Here is a 16,067-nt window from a genome sequence, read left to right as displayed (position 1 = left end):
ATGCTTAATTAAATATAGTACTATCATTGAGTCGTACTACTTACTTCTTTGTCTTATTTTATTGAATTGAATGAATAATTAACACTTCAGTGTGTACGTAGAGTTGAGTAGTTGAAAGTTATTAAATCGTTAAAAAGGATTACCTTTTCCCTTTTCTAAAAAAAAATGATCAGCTTTAAGAAGAAAAGTCTTAAAACAAAATTATAATTAATGTGGAAAGCAAATTAATGTTATGATTATGAGTAAAACGTGTGTGATGTTGCAATAATGAAAGTTAATACAAATTTCAAATAAGGATAAATCTTATTCAATGGTGTAACTTATTTCATCACCTACGTCAAGTTTATAGAAAAATCCATGTTTAATATGATTATCACAAAATATAGTATTGAAAAGAAAAAAAAATTAGTGTGACAAAGAGATGAATGAATGATTAGTTGCATAATCAATCCAAAGATTAAAAACTTGTAAGAATATATAAGGAGGCATACAAAAAAAAAAAAAAAAGGAGGGACCCTACTTGTTAGCCACCTCCATTGAAATGGTATGATCTAAGTACAAGTAAAGAATGGATGCAATCCAATTCCAACCCAATCCCTTTTCACTTTCCAAAGAGGTGACTCCACTCCCCCCACCTTCTACCAATTGCATGTGCTTGGATGATGGGTGTGAGAGAAAGTGATTTGGGATTTCACTGTGGAGTCTCTAGTGGTTGGAGCAGGCTCTCCCTTTAGTAGACATGCATCATGAACCTTGTATCATTTCTTGTCTCACTTCCCTACCTCATCAACATCACTTTCTCTGTCTCCCTCATCTAAGCCTTCCCATTTGGATTTTTCTCAGCTTCCCCCACCAAATTATCTATTACAATTTACATACCTTTGATTACAATATCTATTGCCACCACAACAATGAAATATATATAATTTTTCAGTTTGGTTTTCAATTATGAAAATCGAAATAAACTGAACTAAACTACACATTATACTTTTATTATTTTTTTATATAAAAAAACATTATTATCTTAATCTAAGTCATGATTTTTTTTTCTTATTTGTTCATGTAAGGCTTATTAGACGCTAAGACGAGTCATGATTGGGATAAAAGGATATTAGTCTCGACCTAAGTGAGGTTAAAGATGCCTCTTATAAGTTTGAAGCTCTCTAATGAGATGATCCCTATCTCTGCTTCTAACATCTCCAGAATCTTTCTCATAAGATGACCGAGTCTTCTATGCAAGTGCCTAATTCAAAACGCATCTCAACCAGAGCTATCTTACTATACTTTTTTTTTTTTTTATCAAAATCTTATTATACTTTAAAAATAAGTATTTATTTATTTTTATTAATATTAATATTTAAATACAAATTAACTAAATAAATTATTTAAACATAACATTTTTGGAATCTAATAATATGAATACATTAAGAAAATCAAGTTAACATGCTAGCTCAAACAATCTAAATCCTACTCATCCTATTCCTACATAGGATAAGATTAGATCAATAATTTACAACTCAAAACTAGACTTGTTATGTGCTTGTTTTGGATTTGTCCCATCACTACCAGGCCACGGAGAGAAAGAAGTAAGTATATCCTTTTGTTAAAATGCATTGTTGCTAACTTAGGAGTCATAATTTTGCATTAAAAAGAGAAAGGCGTCATAATTTGGACAATTACTTAACGCATTTCATTTTTTGTTTGATGCACTCCTAAAATTTCTAATATCCTATTTTTACCCTTCCACTTCCAAGCAAACCCTAGCCACCTCTCTCCTAAACCTCCGTGACCACTGAAACCCACCTCCACTCAACACCACCACCACACCACCACAACCAACTTAATTATCCTGAGTCTATCATGCAGAGGTTACCTCAGTCCTAATTGAGGCCCATGAAATACATTTTTATACTCAAAGCATTCTTTTATTAAATTTAGGTGAGTTTTGTCTCCGACTAGCTAAGACACGTCTCAAGGTTATTGGAAGCATTTCTTATATAGCATAACATTACAAGTCTTAGTCATGGAGTTTCTTTAGGTTGACAAAAAAAATAATACCCGTTTAAATAAGGAAAATGTTTTTTAATATATATTAAATACTCTTAACAATTTAATTCCAAAATATATTCATTTGTTTTCCAAATTAAATTATAAATCACTCATCCAACCTCAACATTAGTGAAAGCTGAATTATCAAAATTAAAATCAGGCAAAATAAACAGAGATTTTGAACAGCTATCAGTGACAGGGAGGCTCTAAGGTGAACTTCCCCTCCGTCAAACCAAAATATTTTTGAAGTATCCATAAAAGAAAAAAAAGAGGATGATAAAAGAGATATCATCATACTGGTCTACATCAAAGAAACATCCGTAGTGCAATCTATAGTGGACTGGCACAATCATGTGGATGACATAAATTAAAACAGATTAAGAAAATGCTCAAGAACAACAATCTGCATTACAGAAACCATAAAAAAGAAAAGGCCTTCGACATTTATTAAAGCTTTCGACTTCCTCGAATTCTTCTTCCTCTTTTCCACTACCTCTTCTTCGAGATATTTTGTTCATCAATCGTAATCTGCTTGATGTGTGATATTTGGTCCCAACACTCTCCAACTTGCGGCTCGTATTTTATGCATAATTCAAGACAATCTTTGATTTGCAAATGTTCAAGGGCAGTGAGGCAATGCATGCCATCTGGAAGAGACCACAGCTTTGGACAATGTTCACTTATACATATAAATGTGTTACAAATTGAGTAATTTGTAATACAAAATGTATTATGAATTGCCCAATTGTTAACTATATGGGAGTAGTGCTACTGGATAGGTGGAGGTTCGTGGGTTGCAGTCGATCATGTGTGATTGGGTGGCGGCACAATGGTGGGTTTGGTGCATTAGTGGTGTTTGGGTGCAACGATGGTGTTTAGTGGTTGGGTGGAGATTAGCTGTAGTGGTCATGGAGGTATAGGATAGGTGCAACTTGGGAGAGGAAGGGTAAGGAGGAAATATTAGGTATTTTGGGGGTATGTCAAGCAAAAAAAGGGGTGCATTAATTAATTATCCATAATTAGACAATGCAACTATGCAGGGTTAGTTTAAATATTATCCAAGTGGACCCTTTTTGGTCAATAAAATATGTTTTGGTTTTGTCCTAAATGAGGCTCATGAAATACATTTTTATACTCGAAGCATTCTTTTATATATATATATATATATATAAATTTAGGTGAGTTGTGTCTCTAAGACACGTCTCAAGGCTATTGGAAGCATTTTTTATGTAACATAACATTACAAGTCTTAGTCATGGAGTTTCTTCAAACGTTGACAAAAAAAAATATCCGTCTAAATAAGGAAAATGTTTTTTTAATTTAATTTTGAAATATATTAAATACTCCTAACAATTTAATTCCAAAATATATTGCAAATCAATGCCAAAATATATTCATTTGTTTTCCAAATTAAATTATAAATCACTCATCCAACCTCAACATTATCCTCCCTAGAAGCAACCTTTGAACTAAAATTGTTTCTTCCTCATCAAATACTTTTTCAATCTGCATTCAACAGTTGACATTTGATTAAAATTATTGATGTGATCATACCTTAAAGATTTTAAACCTAACAAATTCCTAAAGAAATCCTCTTGAATTTCCACCAGCTCGATTCATTTTATTGAATTGTTCTCCATCAAGATTTTTATACCTATTGATATTGCTGATACTCTTGCTTAACACTCTTGCTTACTGCGTGCTCTTCTGTGTGGTATCCACATTAACTTGTTATTATGCATGTCTTGATTTCTTTTATAAATTTTCCTCTCATCTTTAATTTGGAGACAACATTTTAGGACCAAAAGCTATGGAGTATGATCCTGATCGGAACCAGGATAATTTATATAGGTGGGTGAGTGGGTCTCGGCTCATTGTCAATGTATAAGAATTTTTTTAATCTCAAACCAATGGCATTATATTCATCCTAGATACATAAGTTCATGAAAAAAATAGCTGCTTATGTTGATATTGACTCTACAAATACAAATAATAAACACTAAAGGCAGAAGAATGTTCAAAATTTAATCTTTTCAGGTGATGAATGACGGAAAACAATGCTAGCACATCTTAATGCCTTGATATTTTTCACTTCCGAGACGTGTTCACTATGATATTCACTTTTCTGTAGCTGGTGGAGTGGGGTTATGCATTAATCTGTAACACTGGATAAAATCATACAGAGATCAAAATGAATAAAAAAGAAAGAAAAGACGAAAATAGAAGATACTCCTTTTTAACGGGGGAAACCGCTTAGATACATTTACAACAAAATATGCCTTCTTATGTGGAGAAATAAAAGTCTGAAGGGATGAGGGTCAGGGACAATATAGAACATTGACAGAAGCATATATAAATACCTACTTCACTACTTCAGTGCATGCTTTTCGCCATTACCTTCAATCTTTGTTTGCTTTTACAATTGCTAGACAAAACATACATAAATAATCAATGGATCGCATGGAATGCTATCCAAATTTTTGGAAAAATCACACCAGTCAAAATTGTTGATGCTAATGTGCTCCATTTAAGTGCATCTATTACCTAAAGATTCTATCTCTATATATAATTTGCAACAACATTTGATAAAAGTATAATTTGATCATCATCAGGATGTCAATCAATATAAGTGGAAGCTGAATTATCAATATATAATTTGCAACAACATTTGAACTTCCCCTCCGTCAAACCAAAATATTTTTGAAGTATCCATAAAAGAAAAAAAAAAAGAAAAAAAGAGGAAGATAAAAGAGATATCATCATACTGGTCTACATCAAAGAAACATCCGAAGTGCAATCTATAGTGGACTGGCACAATCATGTGGAGGACATAAATCAAAACAGATTAAGAAAATGCTCAAGAACAACAATCTGCATTACAGAAACCACAAAAAAGAAAAGGCCTTCGACATTTATTAAAGCTTTCAACTTCCTCGAATTCTTCTTCCTCTTTTCCACTACCTCTTCTTCCAGATTTTTTGTTCATCAATCGTAATCTGCTTGATGTGTGATATTTGGTCCCAACACTCTCCAACTTGCGGCTTGTATTTTATGCATAATTCATCACAATCTTTGATTCGCAAATGTTCAAGGGCAGTGAGGCGATGCATGCCATCTGGAAGAGACCGCAGCTTTAGACAAAAATCAATATTCAGTTCTCTTAGATTAGTTAGCATTGGCAGCCAATCAGGAAGCACCTCAAGATTGAGGCAGTATGATAGATGCAAGGATAGTAATGTGTTAGCACATCCTTGAACCCAATGAGGTAGAATCTCTAGCTGTGGCATTATGACAAATGTTACTTCTTTTAACTTTAAGTTGAAGTTTTGATCTCCATGGCCCTTGAACAATTCCAACTTGTCACATTTTATAACATGCAAAGTCTCTAATGCAGGAAAATGTTTACTGTCAAGTGGCAAAGACTTTAGTCTCTTACAGCACCAAACAGACAGTAGTTTAAGAACAGGAAACTCTATCCCTGAGAATAAAGACTCCACATTATCACAATATGCAATTGTCAAATATTGAAGATAACTCAAGTTTGCTATCTCGTTCTCAGGTAAAACAGCTTGCTTTGTGGTTATCTCGAAATGATAGAGGCTTATCAATTTTCTTAAACCTTTGGGCAGGGTTTCAAGCTCAGTGCACCCCTTCAGGAACAAAAACTGCAAATTTTGGAGCTTACAAATGGAATCAGGGAGTCTCTTAATTTTCTTATTTTTGCGAAGATTAAGACATCTTAAATGTTTTAACTTCCCAATGAAAGGAGGCAAAGTTTCAAAGGTAGAATGCGTTAAATGCAAAATCCTCAAGTATTTATTAGCTTCAAAGTTTGCCTCCGCTCCAGCACCAGGATAAATTATGGTTCTCACACCTACTGCTTTTGTGGTGAGTGATTTGCCATGAAAATCTTTTTCAACAAAAGATAGATGCTGAATGTTCTCAGGTATACTTTGAATGTGGGAATTTACAAGTAGACAATCATCTTTTGCAACGAACAGAGCAAGATCATGCACCAAATCATGTATGTGAAATGTATAATAGGTGCCATGGCTTACAAAATCTTGAAGAAGAGATCTTGAGAATAGTTCCCACAAATACTGAATCGCAATATCATCTTGAGCCCTATTCTTTTTTGGTGATGCAAGGAATCCGAGTGCCCCCCAAAGGTGAATCACACCATAACTAGTAAAGTTGTAATCCTTAGGGTAAAGAGAAAATAGAGCAAAGCATTGCCTCAAATAGGACGGCATGAGATCGTAACTCAATTTGAGGGCTGGTAAAATGTCATCTTTTTTCTGTGGCAAATTCCAAATTTCATTGTCTCTCGCATCTTCCCACTGATTTGCCTCAAATTTGGAGAATAGTAAACTCCCTAGTGTTCTCACCGCCAAAGGAACCCCTCTGCATTTTTTCACAATTTCTCTGCCAATATTTATCAACTGAGGATAGTTTTCCTCTTCTCCTTCATTAAACGCCCATCTGACAAACAAAGACCATGAATCCTCCAGAGAAAGACCTTGTAAAATATGAGAGGAAGCCGTGCCCATCATGGAAGCAATGGAATGACTACGCGTAGTAACTAGAATCTTACTACCTGCAGCAGCACCTACATGAATTAAATTCCTCAAGCCAACCCATTTAACACGGTCTTCATTCCATACGTCGTCCAAGACGAGTAGGAACTTTTGATCAGCAAGTTTGTTTCTCAATTGATTTTGCAGTTGCTCCAGATCCATTTTGTTTAAATTCTTTTGGCGATCAGGAGCATCAGCAAGAAAAACAGAATCATCAGCAGAATTGATGATTTTGATAATGAGTTGCTTAAGGTCAAAGTCATCAGAAACACACACCCACATCTTCAATGGGAAACACTTATTTATCCCCTTGTCATTGAACACAAACTTTGCAAGTGTGGTCTTTCCCAAGCCTCCCATCCCCACTATGGGGATAACAGAGAGACTTTTATGATCATCATTGGGATTCTGCTGCATCAAGAGCTCTATGATCTCTCCTTTGTCTTGTTCCCTTCCTATCACATCTGAATCGTTCACATGGGAGTATGTCATCTCTCTCATCTCTCTCCGGTGCACAACACGTGTGTCAACATCAATTGGTTGAAGGCCAAACTTATGCCTATCAGCTGCAACCTTGTCTAGTCTCATGCTGATATCTTTGATTTGTTGAGCCATCTTGTAACGAAAAACAAGTGGATTAGAAGTTGATAAGAAGTGACTTACCTTGTCTTTGGTGGTACCATGAGCTTTGATAACTTGGTTTTGCAGTGTTTGGCATTCAAATTCATCTAGAACATTTTCGGCATCAAAGAAGACACGTTTGAGCTGCCTCAGCCATTCCCGCAGCTCATGGTTCTTCTCCTGCTTTTGATCAGCGTCCAACAGGACAGCCTGGACTAATGATAGGGTGTCTTTAAGGTTTTTGAGATGGTCGTACAAACCCAGCACACGAGAAGCTTCCTCATAAGCCTGCGAAGCAAGCTTTGAAAGGAGTGACTCTGCAATGCTGAAGAGAAATGATTCCGCCATGGCCAGGAAACCAAAAACCAGAGATCTGAAGAACAAGACTATTGTCTCCAAGTCAACTTCTGTACCTACTGTCCACTGGGATAATTTTATTTCTTCTATTGTTTTTTCTGGACATATCACTTTATATACATAATCTCGAGTTTTTCCTTTATTCTCATAAAATTGTATATATATTATAAATTTATGCTTGTTTTTAGTTTAGTAATTTATGCTTATCTTCGATGTCAAATTTTAATAAGTGTATTTTAAAATAAATATTCATTTTACACTATTTAAGAAATTAAGAAAATTTAAAATTGGTAAAAAAAAAGAAATTAAGATAAAAATGAAAAAAAAAACAAGTAGAAAAATAGAAAAAAGCAGCCGGAAAAAATAAATAGTCCGTATGAGAAATTGAAATATCTATCTAGGAAGACATGGGAAAAAAATGAAAATGATTGTAATTTGAATTTATTGCATCTATTATGCTTACGAAGGCTGATTAAGAAAATAAGATGATAATTTTTTTATTGAAATATGTAAAAATGTGATTTATTATAATTTTAATTTATTAATTAGTAAAAAAGATAATGATTAAGAAGACCCTAAATCTTATTATAACTCATAAATAAAGACATGTTAATGCATGTCTACCCTTTATATATATACACTTTATTAGTAGTTTAAGAATCTTGTTTAAGGTTGGTCTTAAGTCTTCTTTGGTTGTGTGATGATCTGAAACAATTAAAAACCATTCAAAATTAAAAAATTATACAATTGTATTATTATATGATATTTTGACATAGAATGAATATTTGAGGATGATGACCAAGACCTTCCACCCTTAACTATAAATATCTCAGATTTTCCACTTTCCTTCCTTTGACAAAAAAAAAGAAAAAAAGAAAAAGAGAATGAAAACCTTTCCTCCAGTAGCATATGTGCTAAAACTTGCTGAACTAAATACCATGTCATCTCATCCGATACTTTAAGACTCAGATCTTCAAAACATGCTTTGAATCTGTTTCAAACCTCACCTCAAAACCCAAATAATTAATTTGTAATGTGTTGGATCTTTAGTCTTAACTTCTGTACGTAAGCTTGATCGAGTTTAGTTGAGGTAGAGTTCTGAATATTGGTATAGCCTTGGGACTGTGCATCAACGGAAACAACTATTCACATATTGCAAAAGTAGTTAAAAGCCACTTCTATTGATTCGTGTGTGCCTCTTTTTATAGAACTTCCTGATTCCAGCAACCGCCATTCGACACATTTAGCACGTATTAATTATTTTCCCTTAGTGATAAATTTAGTTATACTTTGATCAAATATGATGAATTTTATTGGATGTGAATTATAATTTCAAGTAGGAATTTTAAAAAATATATTTTAAGTTTAATTTCATATCTGTTTAACCACTTTTCAGTTGAAGGTTTAAAATTCTTTAATCAATTCTATTTATTAAAATTTAAGTAAAAGAAATGAGAATTTAAAGATTTTTAGTAAAAAAAAAAAACTAATGATATATTCATGTTTAATTAGGTTATATTTAATAAGACATTTTAACTAGTTTGTAATTTTTTTTATTAACCGAAGAATTCATTTAATTGTTTGGTAGATTTTTATATTTTTTTTATTTTTATCCTCGATATATTTATTTATTTTTCTTATTATTTTTTAAAGTTAATCATGATGTATTATTTAATTGTTATTTTATAGTTAGTTTTACCAAACAATTCTAATTTAATAAACCAATTTTTTTAACTATCTAACTTTTCAACTAATTTTAATAAATATAGTCTTAATTTGACTTGATAAAATATAAAGATCAAAATTACACATATTCTAAATTAAAGATTCAATGTAATTGAGTAATATATCCTCATTGTTGTTTGGTAGGATCAACGCAATACATATTTGCAATATATGAAATAATTATGGATTTCTTTACAATATTATTACTATTATTACTACTATTATTATTATTATTAAATTTTACTAGATATTTTTTTGTTAAAAGTCATCAAAAATTATTTTTTAAAGCATTAAATAAATCGTGACATAGCCGCCACAAATTACTTAATCTCACTACTACAAAAGTAGCTTTTTAAGACGCGAGATTTACATTGATTCTTAAAGAACCGCTCTAGTATAGGACGCGGTGGCATTTTTGTAATTAGGGGGAGAAATTTTGGTTTTAAAGTCGCACATTCTAAGGCGGTTATTTGTAACCGCCTTAGAATGTTACCTTAATGCAAGACAACGACGGTCCTCTGATAAGCCCGTCTTTGTTCCTCACGCGCGTGGCCCATACACTAACCTCTCTCTCTGCTGAACCTCACTCTCTCTTTCCACAACATAGCTGAACCTCGCTCTCTCCCCTCTCTCTGTTGTGCCCTTCGCTCTCTCTTTCCACAACATAGCTAAACCTCGCTCTCTCCCCTCAAACCTCGTTCTCCCTCATACCCATCTCTCCCTATCTTAAACCCCTGAAAGTTCCTCGAAACCTTGCTTTCTCTTTCAATTTTTTTTTGTCTTCCATATAAGATTTATCCTTTTTTCTTTTATATTTTTACATCATTGGTACAAGCATACTTAAAGAGTCAGCATGATAGATTGATTCATAACATTTCATTTTTTTGTTTCTCTCTAGCATATAAGATTTGGCCTTTGTTTTCACCAATGGTTCTTCCTCACTTCAAACATTCTAGATTCAAAGATGACCAACATTGCAGTCACCGTATAGCTGAAGTGCTAGATCCAAATGGTAAAATTTCACCAGCTCAAATTTCCAATATGTTAAAAAGGTTAGGACTAGCAGTTGCACCTAGGAGAAAGATGTGTGATGCTGATGTTGAAGGACCTTTGTCTACTAGCCCTAATCAGTTAGATGGTGACAAAATAACAGGAGCTACCAATCATAAATCCGTGAATTTGGAGGGAAGCCTGTTGGTTCAGCACCTGTAAGTTTATACTGAACTCTTATGCTTATTAATTATTACTGGTATTTTTTCTTCTATTAAATTTATGTTTCCTCTAGGAAATGAAATGTTGTCATTATTGTTCATCTTAATTTGACAATTTTTTTATATACATTTTGATGCATCGAATGTGTTTAAGTCTTCTCTAAGTTTGTGTTCAATTTCATATTTATAGGCAAAAAAAAAAAAAAGAGTCCAGGCTTTCAATAAAGATCAGGAAGTTCTAATCAAAGTTCTATATGAGCAGTGAGTACCACTTGGTTGCCTTGCATTTGATCTCTTTCTGCTCTTTGCTTGATGACTGCTGAATGGATAGTTAAATAAGAAAATTCAATGTTTATGAATTTTCTATATTATTTTGCTCAGGATGACAAATAGCATTTCAATTTAGCTTTTGATTTTGCTGTTAATAGCTGGGTTGTTATTTCTGCAGATTCAAGGACCACAGAAGATGTAGTTACATGATAGCCAATGCATTGGATAAGGATGGTAAATTCACTACTGCCCAAGTCTCTCGAAAACTTAAGCAGCTTGGTTTGTCTCTTCCTCTGAAGAGTTCTGGAGGAAAAATGCACCCAAAGGGTGTAGATCTCATGGATCGTTCAAATGAAAGGATGGATGAATCTGATGATGAGACATTGGTATCACTGGTAAAAAGGTAATGTGTTTGGTCTGTAGTTTTGCAAAGCCATGCCATTAATACTTCTGCCTGTTTGTAAAATAATATTCACTCATTGACATGTGTAACTTCTTTCAAAATGCCTTACATTGTTTCAAATTTTATACATAGCTGAATTTCAATACTTTGTCAAATGCAATTTTATTGTGCTGTCCAGATGGATGAGTCTCTCCTAGTTGTCCTCCCTTTAACTATTATTTAATGTTTATATAAATTTAGGAAGAAAATGGAGAGTGGCAAATTATCAAGGGGACAGTTACATGGGCAAACCAGTGAGGATAAATTGTCAAAAGGCGATTTTGATGATGAAATGCTCAACTCTGTTCTCAAGTAATGCTCCTTTACCTTCCCGTTTATAGGATCACCACTTTACTCTATTTATAGGATGACCATTTTTAGAATGTGGGACCAGTTTTCAATTTATGTTTGTTGATTGATTGATTCATAATTATTCTTAATCACTGCAAAGAATTATCTGCAATGAATCTACTCTTATTTTTGTTTCTTTCTTCTGTAGAGACAAGCTTGATGATGTTATTAAAGGCTTTGCACCTACCTCTGGAAGTAACAGTGACAAAGATGATCATAAGTACGTTTACAACTTGACATCAAATTTTACTTGAGATTTTATAGTTTCTGATACTTGGTTTACTTGGACATAACAATGGGGAGCAATTGATGGAAAATGAATCTTAAATTGCTCTAAGGAGAAGGAATAAACTTGTTCTTGATGGTGATTTGGAAAGACAAATCAAAGATCTCCATGAAAAGTAGGTTTGACCAGATCAAACTTTTGTCTGAACTTTGGAGCATGATTTAAATTAGAGCCTTGTCAAAAAGAAATTCAGTCTTTTTTATTTTATTTTATTTACATCATTGGTACAAACATTCTTAAAAGGAGTGAGCAAGATAGATCAATTCATAGCTTTTCAATATTTTGTTGAATTTCATTATTTGTACTGTATTTCAATTCATAGCTTTTCTTGTACTAATTTAACCTGAGTTTATAAATTTCCAAAAATTAAAAAAAAATCCCCATATTCTACATCGGTTCAACTATAAACGATGTAGAAAATATCCTCATTCTACATCGGTTGATTGAAGAACGATGTAAAAACCTTTCCATTCGTGCACATTCTACATCGGTTTAGTGATAAACGATGTAGAAAATATCCTCATACTACATCGGTTGATTGATAACCGATGTAGCCACGCTACCATATCTAGTCATTCTACATCGGTTGAACTATAACCGATGTAGAAACCTTTCATTTTTTACATCGGTTGACTGATAATCGATATAAAAACCTACTCATTCAACATCTGTTTCAGCCTTAGAACCGCTGTAGAAAGCTACCCATTCTACATCGATTGTAGCTAGACAACCGATGTAGAAAAGCCGGCCTTCAAAGATGGTCATAAAACCGATGTTGTGATTCAACGACCTCGGGTTACCACCACGCGTCATAACCGATGTAGAAAAGTCATTAGAACCGATGTAGAAGGTCTTTTTTTTAGTAGTGTCTTGATGTAAATTATAATTATATTTTATTGACAAAAATTAATTTATATAAAAATATCACATACATATATCCATTTTTGTCATTTTTTATTTTTAGCTACTTAAATAAATAATTTTAACAAATACTTATTATTCAATAAGTTAGGTTAAAAGTTACTCGGTACAAGCTTTTCAATTACCAACTAATTTTTGTATGTAGTTTTCAACTAATTTTACAAAATATAACCTAAAAATTATTTTAAATGACAAAAAAATTGAAAATTAAAAAAAAGTATTTTAAGAAGGGCTTTGTTTGGCACATAAAATAAGGCTAGATTCATAATAAAAAATTTCAAAATTAATATTATGTACTAGCTAGTATTCTTTCTGTAGTAGATGCAAATCTTGGCCAACAAAATCACTATAAATGCTATAGATACATGTAGTATGATCTTAATATAAGATTTTGTCGTCAAACCAATGGAATTATTGATGTGGAAGCCCTATAGAAACCTCAGAGCCTAAGTTCATGGAAGAAATGACTCCATACATATATAAGGTTGACTTGATGGTAAAGAATGAAAGAAGAGAGAGATAGGTAATGGCTTTGAATCCATCCGCTAACAAACTAACAACTAATATGTTAGGAGGGAGAAAACAGTCTAGCAGCAACAATACACACAACAAGCAGACACAAGTGACATTATGCAGCAGACAGACAGGGTGTTGAGTTAGCAAAACCTTATTGACCACAAAAACATAAACTATCTGTCATTTATCCTTTTTCTGGTATGGTTTATTCCTTTTCTGTTATTGAAGATTCCACTAAGGCTGGTAGTGTCATTCTTGTTAGAATTCTGTTAGAACCTTTTGTCTCTATTCTGTAGCTGCAGTGCCTATAAGAATGAATGATGTATCGTGATGAGAAAGCAAAGAAAAATAATAGAATTTCTTTCTTCTCTTTCTTTCTTCTTGGGAGGGTCCTAGACCTCGAATGATAGGAATCACAGAGTTATTCTTCCGTTCGTAACATTTTGATGCTTTCGTTGAGAGTCAATGGCTGCCATACCAGCTTTGACTACCGCAACCCACACCACCTGCCACACAAAGCTCTCATGGTTGCCTTCCATGGCTGTCATACCAACTTCGACTACCACAACCCACACCACCTGTTGAACCTCCTTTCCTCATTGCTTCCTCTCCACACTACCCTCCATTAGCAACTACCTTCCCTTCCATTTCAGCACACACCTCGAATGACGGACACCAAACTTTCTGTCGCTTGCGAGGACTGCCTCGAGGCTGCCTTGACCAAACTTGCTGCAACTCAATGCCGCCTCGGATCCACACTGGATGCCCTTCTCCTAAAACTGCCTCCGAGAACCAGCCACCACTACCCTTCTTCCTCTGTGCAGTCACCACTGCTACCTCCATCGCCCATGCCGACTCCACCTCCACTTCCCACACTCATACAGTCGCGCCCCACACCCTTGTCGACTCTACTGCCCACGCTGACTTCGTCACCCATGCCGACTCTGCCATCCATGCCGCCTCTGCTTCCCATGCCGACTTCACCTTCATGTCCTGCACCCGTGCAACCATCCCTTCCACCGTTGTCGGGTCCGCTTCCTAGGTCTACTCTGCATCTTCCCACTTTCGGTCACGTTCGTGCCACCATTCCCATTTCCGACAATCTCTTCAGCGCTATCCTTCGTTGTGGCCATACCATAGCTCCTCACGCCAAGCATGGAGAACATCAAGACATCGCGCTGTTTGAGTTGGGACCTGGATTCTTTGGGACTATCATGGTCTCACACAAGTGCATACCAATTATCTTTGCACTATGGACAGGTGCTAAACTGAGTGAGTTTTATCGCAACAGACCTTGGGACCCTGGTATTACTTTTGGTAGTCATGGTTTGAAGTCCCAACACCTTGAGGACAAGGTGTTTTTGATGGGCCGGGAAATGTAAGAAAACAATCTAGCAGCAACAATACACACAACAAGTAGGCACAAGTGACATTATGCAGCAGGCAGACAGGGTGCTAAGCTAGCAAAACCTTATTGGCCACAGAAACATAAACTATCTGTCATTTATCCTTTTTTCAGGAATGGTTTATTCCTTTTCTGTTATTGAAGACTCCACTAAGGCTGGTAGTGTCATTCTTGTTAGAATTCTGTTAGAACCTTTTGTCTCTATCCAGTAGCTAGCTGCAGTGCCTATAAGAATGAATGATGTATCGTGATGAGAAAGTAGAGAAAAATAATAGAATTCCCTTCTTCTCTTTCTTTCTTTTTAGGAGGATCCTATACCTCGAATGTTAGGAATCACATAGTTATTCTTTTGTTCGTAACATTAATACCTGTTGATACAAAAAAAAAAAGATTGATATTAACTCTACAAATATATATAATTAATTCATACTAAAGCAATAAAGCCAGAAGAATGTTTAGAATGTTTCAATTGAATCCTTTCAAGTGATGTAGAATGGAAAACAGGGCCTTCTCTTCTTGAGAGACTTTTAACTACCAAGACATTAATCTGCATTGGTTGCAAGGAATAGAAGCAAAACAAAGGCTAGCACTGCCAAGTATACACCTCTAACACTCCGATAACCAAAGCAAGCTCCTACCGACGTGTTTATGGTGGATTCCGCAGACTGCAAATTGAAACTCGAAAGGTTAAGATAGCTAATTTAACTGCAGAGCTACATGGCTTCATGAATGCTTCTTTCTTTCTTCTTTTTTTTAGTTCAAAAGAACAAAATTAAGATGCAACATAGCTAGGTAGCATATCAACGTGGGTCATGTACTTTCAAAAAGTACATCATAATTCATCAACCATGAATTATTCTTCCAATAATCCTTCAGAATTGACCCTTCTTCGGATGCTCAGCTTCTTACAACTTAACCATGAAATGTTTGAAATCAAAGTTGAGATGTTTAGGTGACAAAGGACACATACTCCACAATTTTTACCATATTGCAGCCTATTTAGTTTTGTAAGTTTCACCAGTATGAGCATGAGTTACGATGAAATATTTAAAAATTAAAATAGGGAACAAAAACTGCAAATTTTGAGCTTACAAATGGAATCAGGGAGTCTCTTAATTTTCTTATTATTCGAAGATTAAGACATCTTAAATGTTTTAACTTCCCAATGAAAGGAGGCAAAGTTTCAAAGGTAGAATGCGTTAAATGCAAAATCCTCAAGTATTTATAAGCTTCAAAGTTTGCTTCCGTGGTGAGTGATTTTCCATGAAAATCTTTATAAGCTCCAGCACCAGGATAAAGTACGGTTCTCACACCTACTGCTTTTGTGGTGAGTGAT

At 34.4% G+C, this 16,067-nt stretch overlaps 1 protein-coding gene across 1 annotated transcript; it reads right to left on the bottom strand.

Annotated features, from left to right (window-relative positions):
* Nucleotides 1-2,315: 2,315 nt before the first annotated feature.
* LOC100805394 (disease resistance protein RGA2) lies at nt 2,316-7,769 on the bottom strand. The gene is made up of 2 exons (XM_006576761.4): nt 5,226-7,769; nt 2,316-2,745 (listed from the first exon to the last, which is right to left on the bottom strand). Exons 1-2 carry the CDS (start codon nt 7,593-7,595, stop codon nt 2,539-2,541), a joined length of 2,577 nt encoding a protein of 858 aa, XP_006576824.2. The 5' UTR covers nt 7,596-7,769; the 3' UTR covers nt 2,316-2,538.
* Nucleotides 7,770-16,067: the final 8,298 nt, after the last annotated feature.

This window comes from Glycine max, chromosome 3 (genome assembly GCF_000004515.6).
Source record: "Glycine max cultivar Williams 82 chromosome 3, Glycine_max_v4.0, whole genome shotgun sequence".
NCBI lineage: Eukaryota > Viridiplantae > Streptophyta > Magnoliopsida > Fabales > Fabaceae > Glycine > Glycine max.
Note: the sequence above shows the minus strand (reverse complement) of the source record. Positions and strands in the feature narration are given on the sequence as shown.

Coding starts and splice junctions, on each gene's coding strand:
- LOC100805394 (XM_006576761.4), bottom strand. CDS start 7,595: ATGGCGGAATCATTTCTCTTCAGCATTGCAGAGTCACTCCTTTCAAAG. Junction 2,746..5,225: donor TGCTTCCTGATTGGCTGCCA/ATGCTAACTAAT, acceptor TCAATTTGTAAC/ACATTTATATGTATAAGTGA.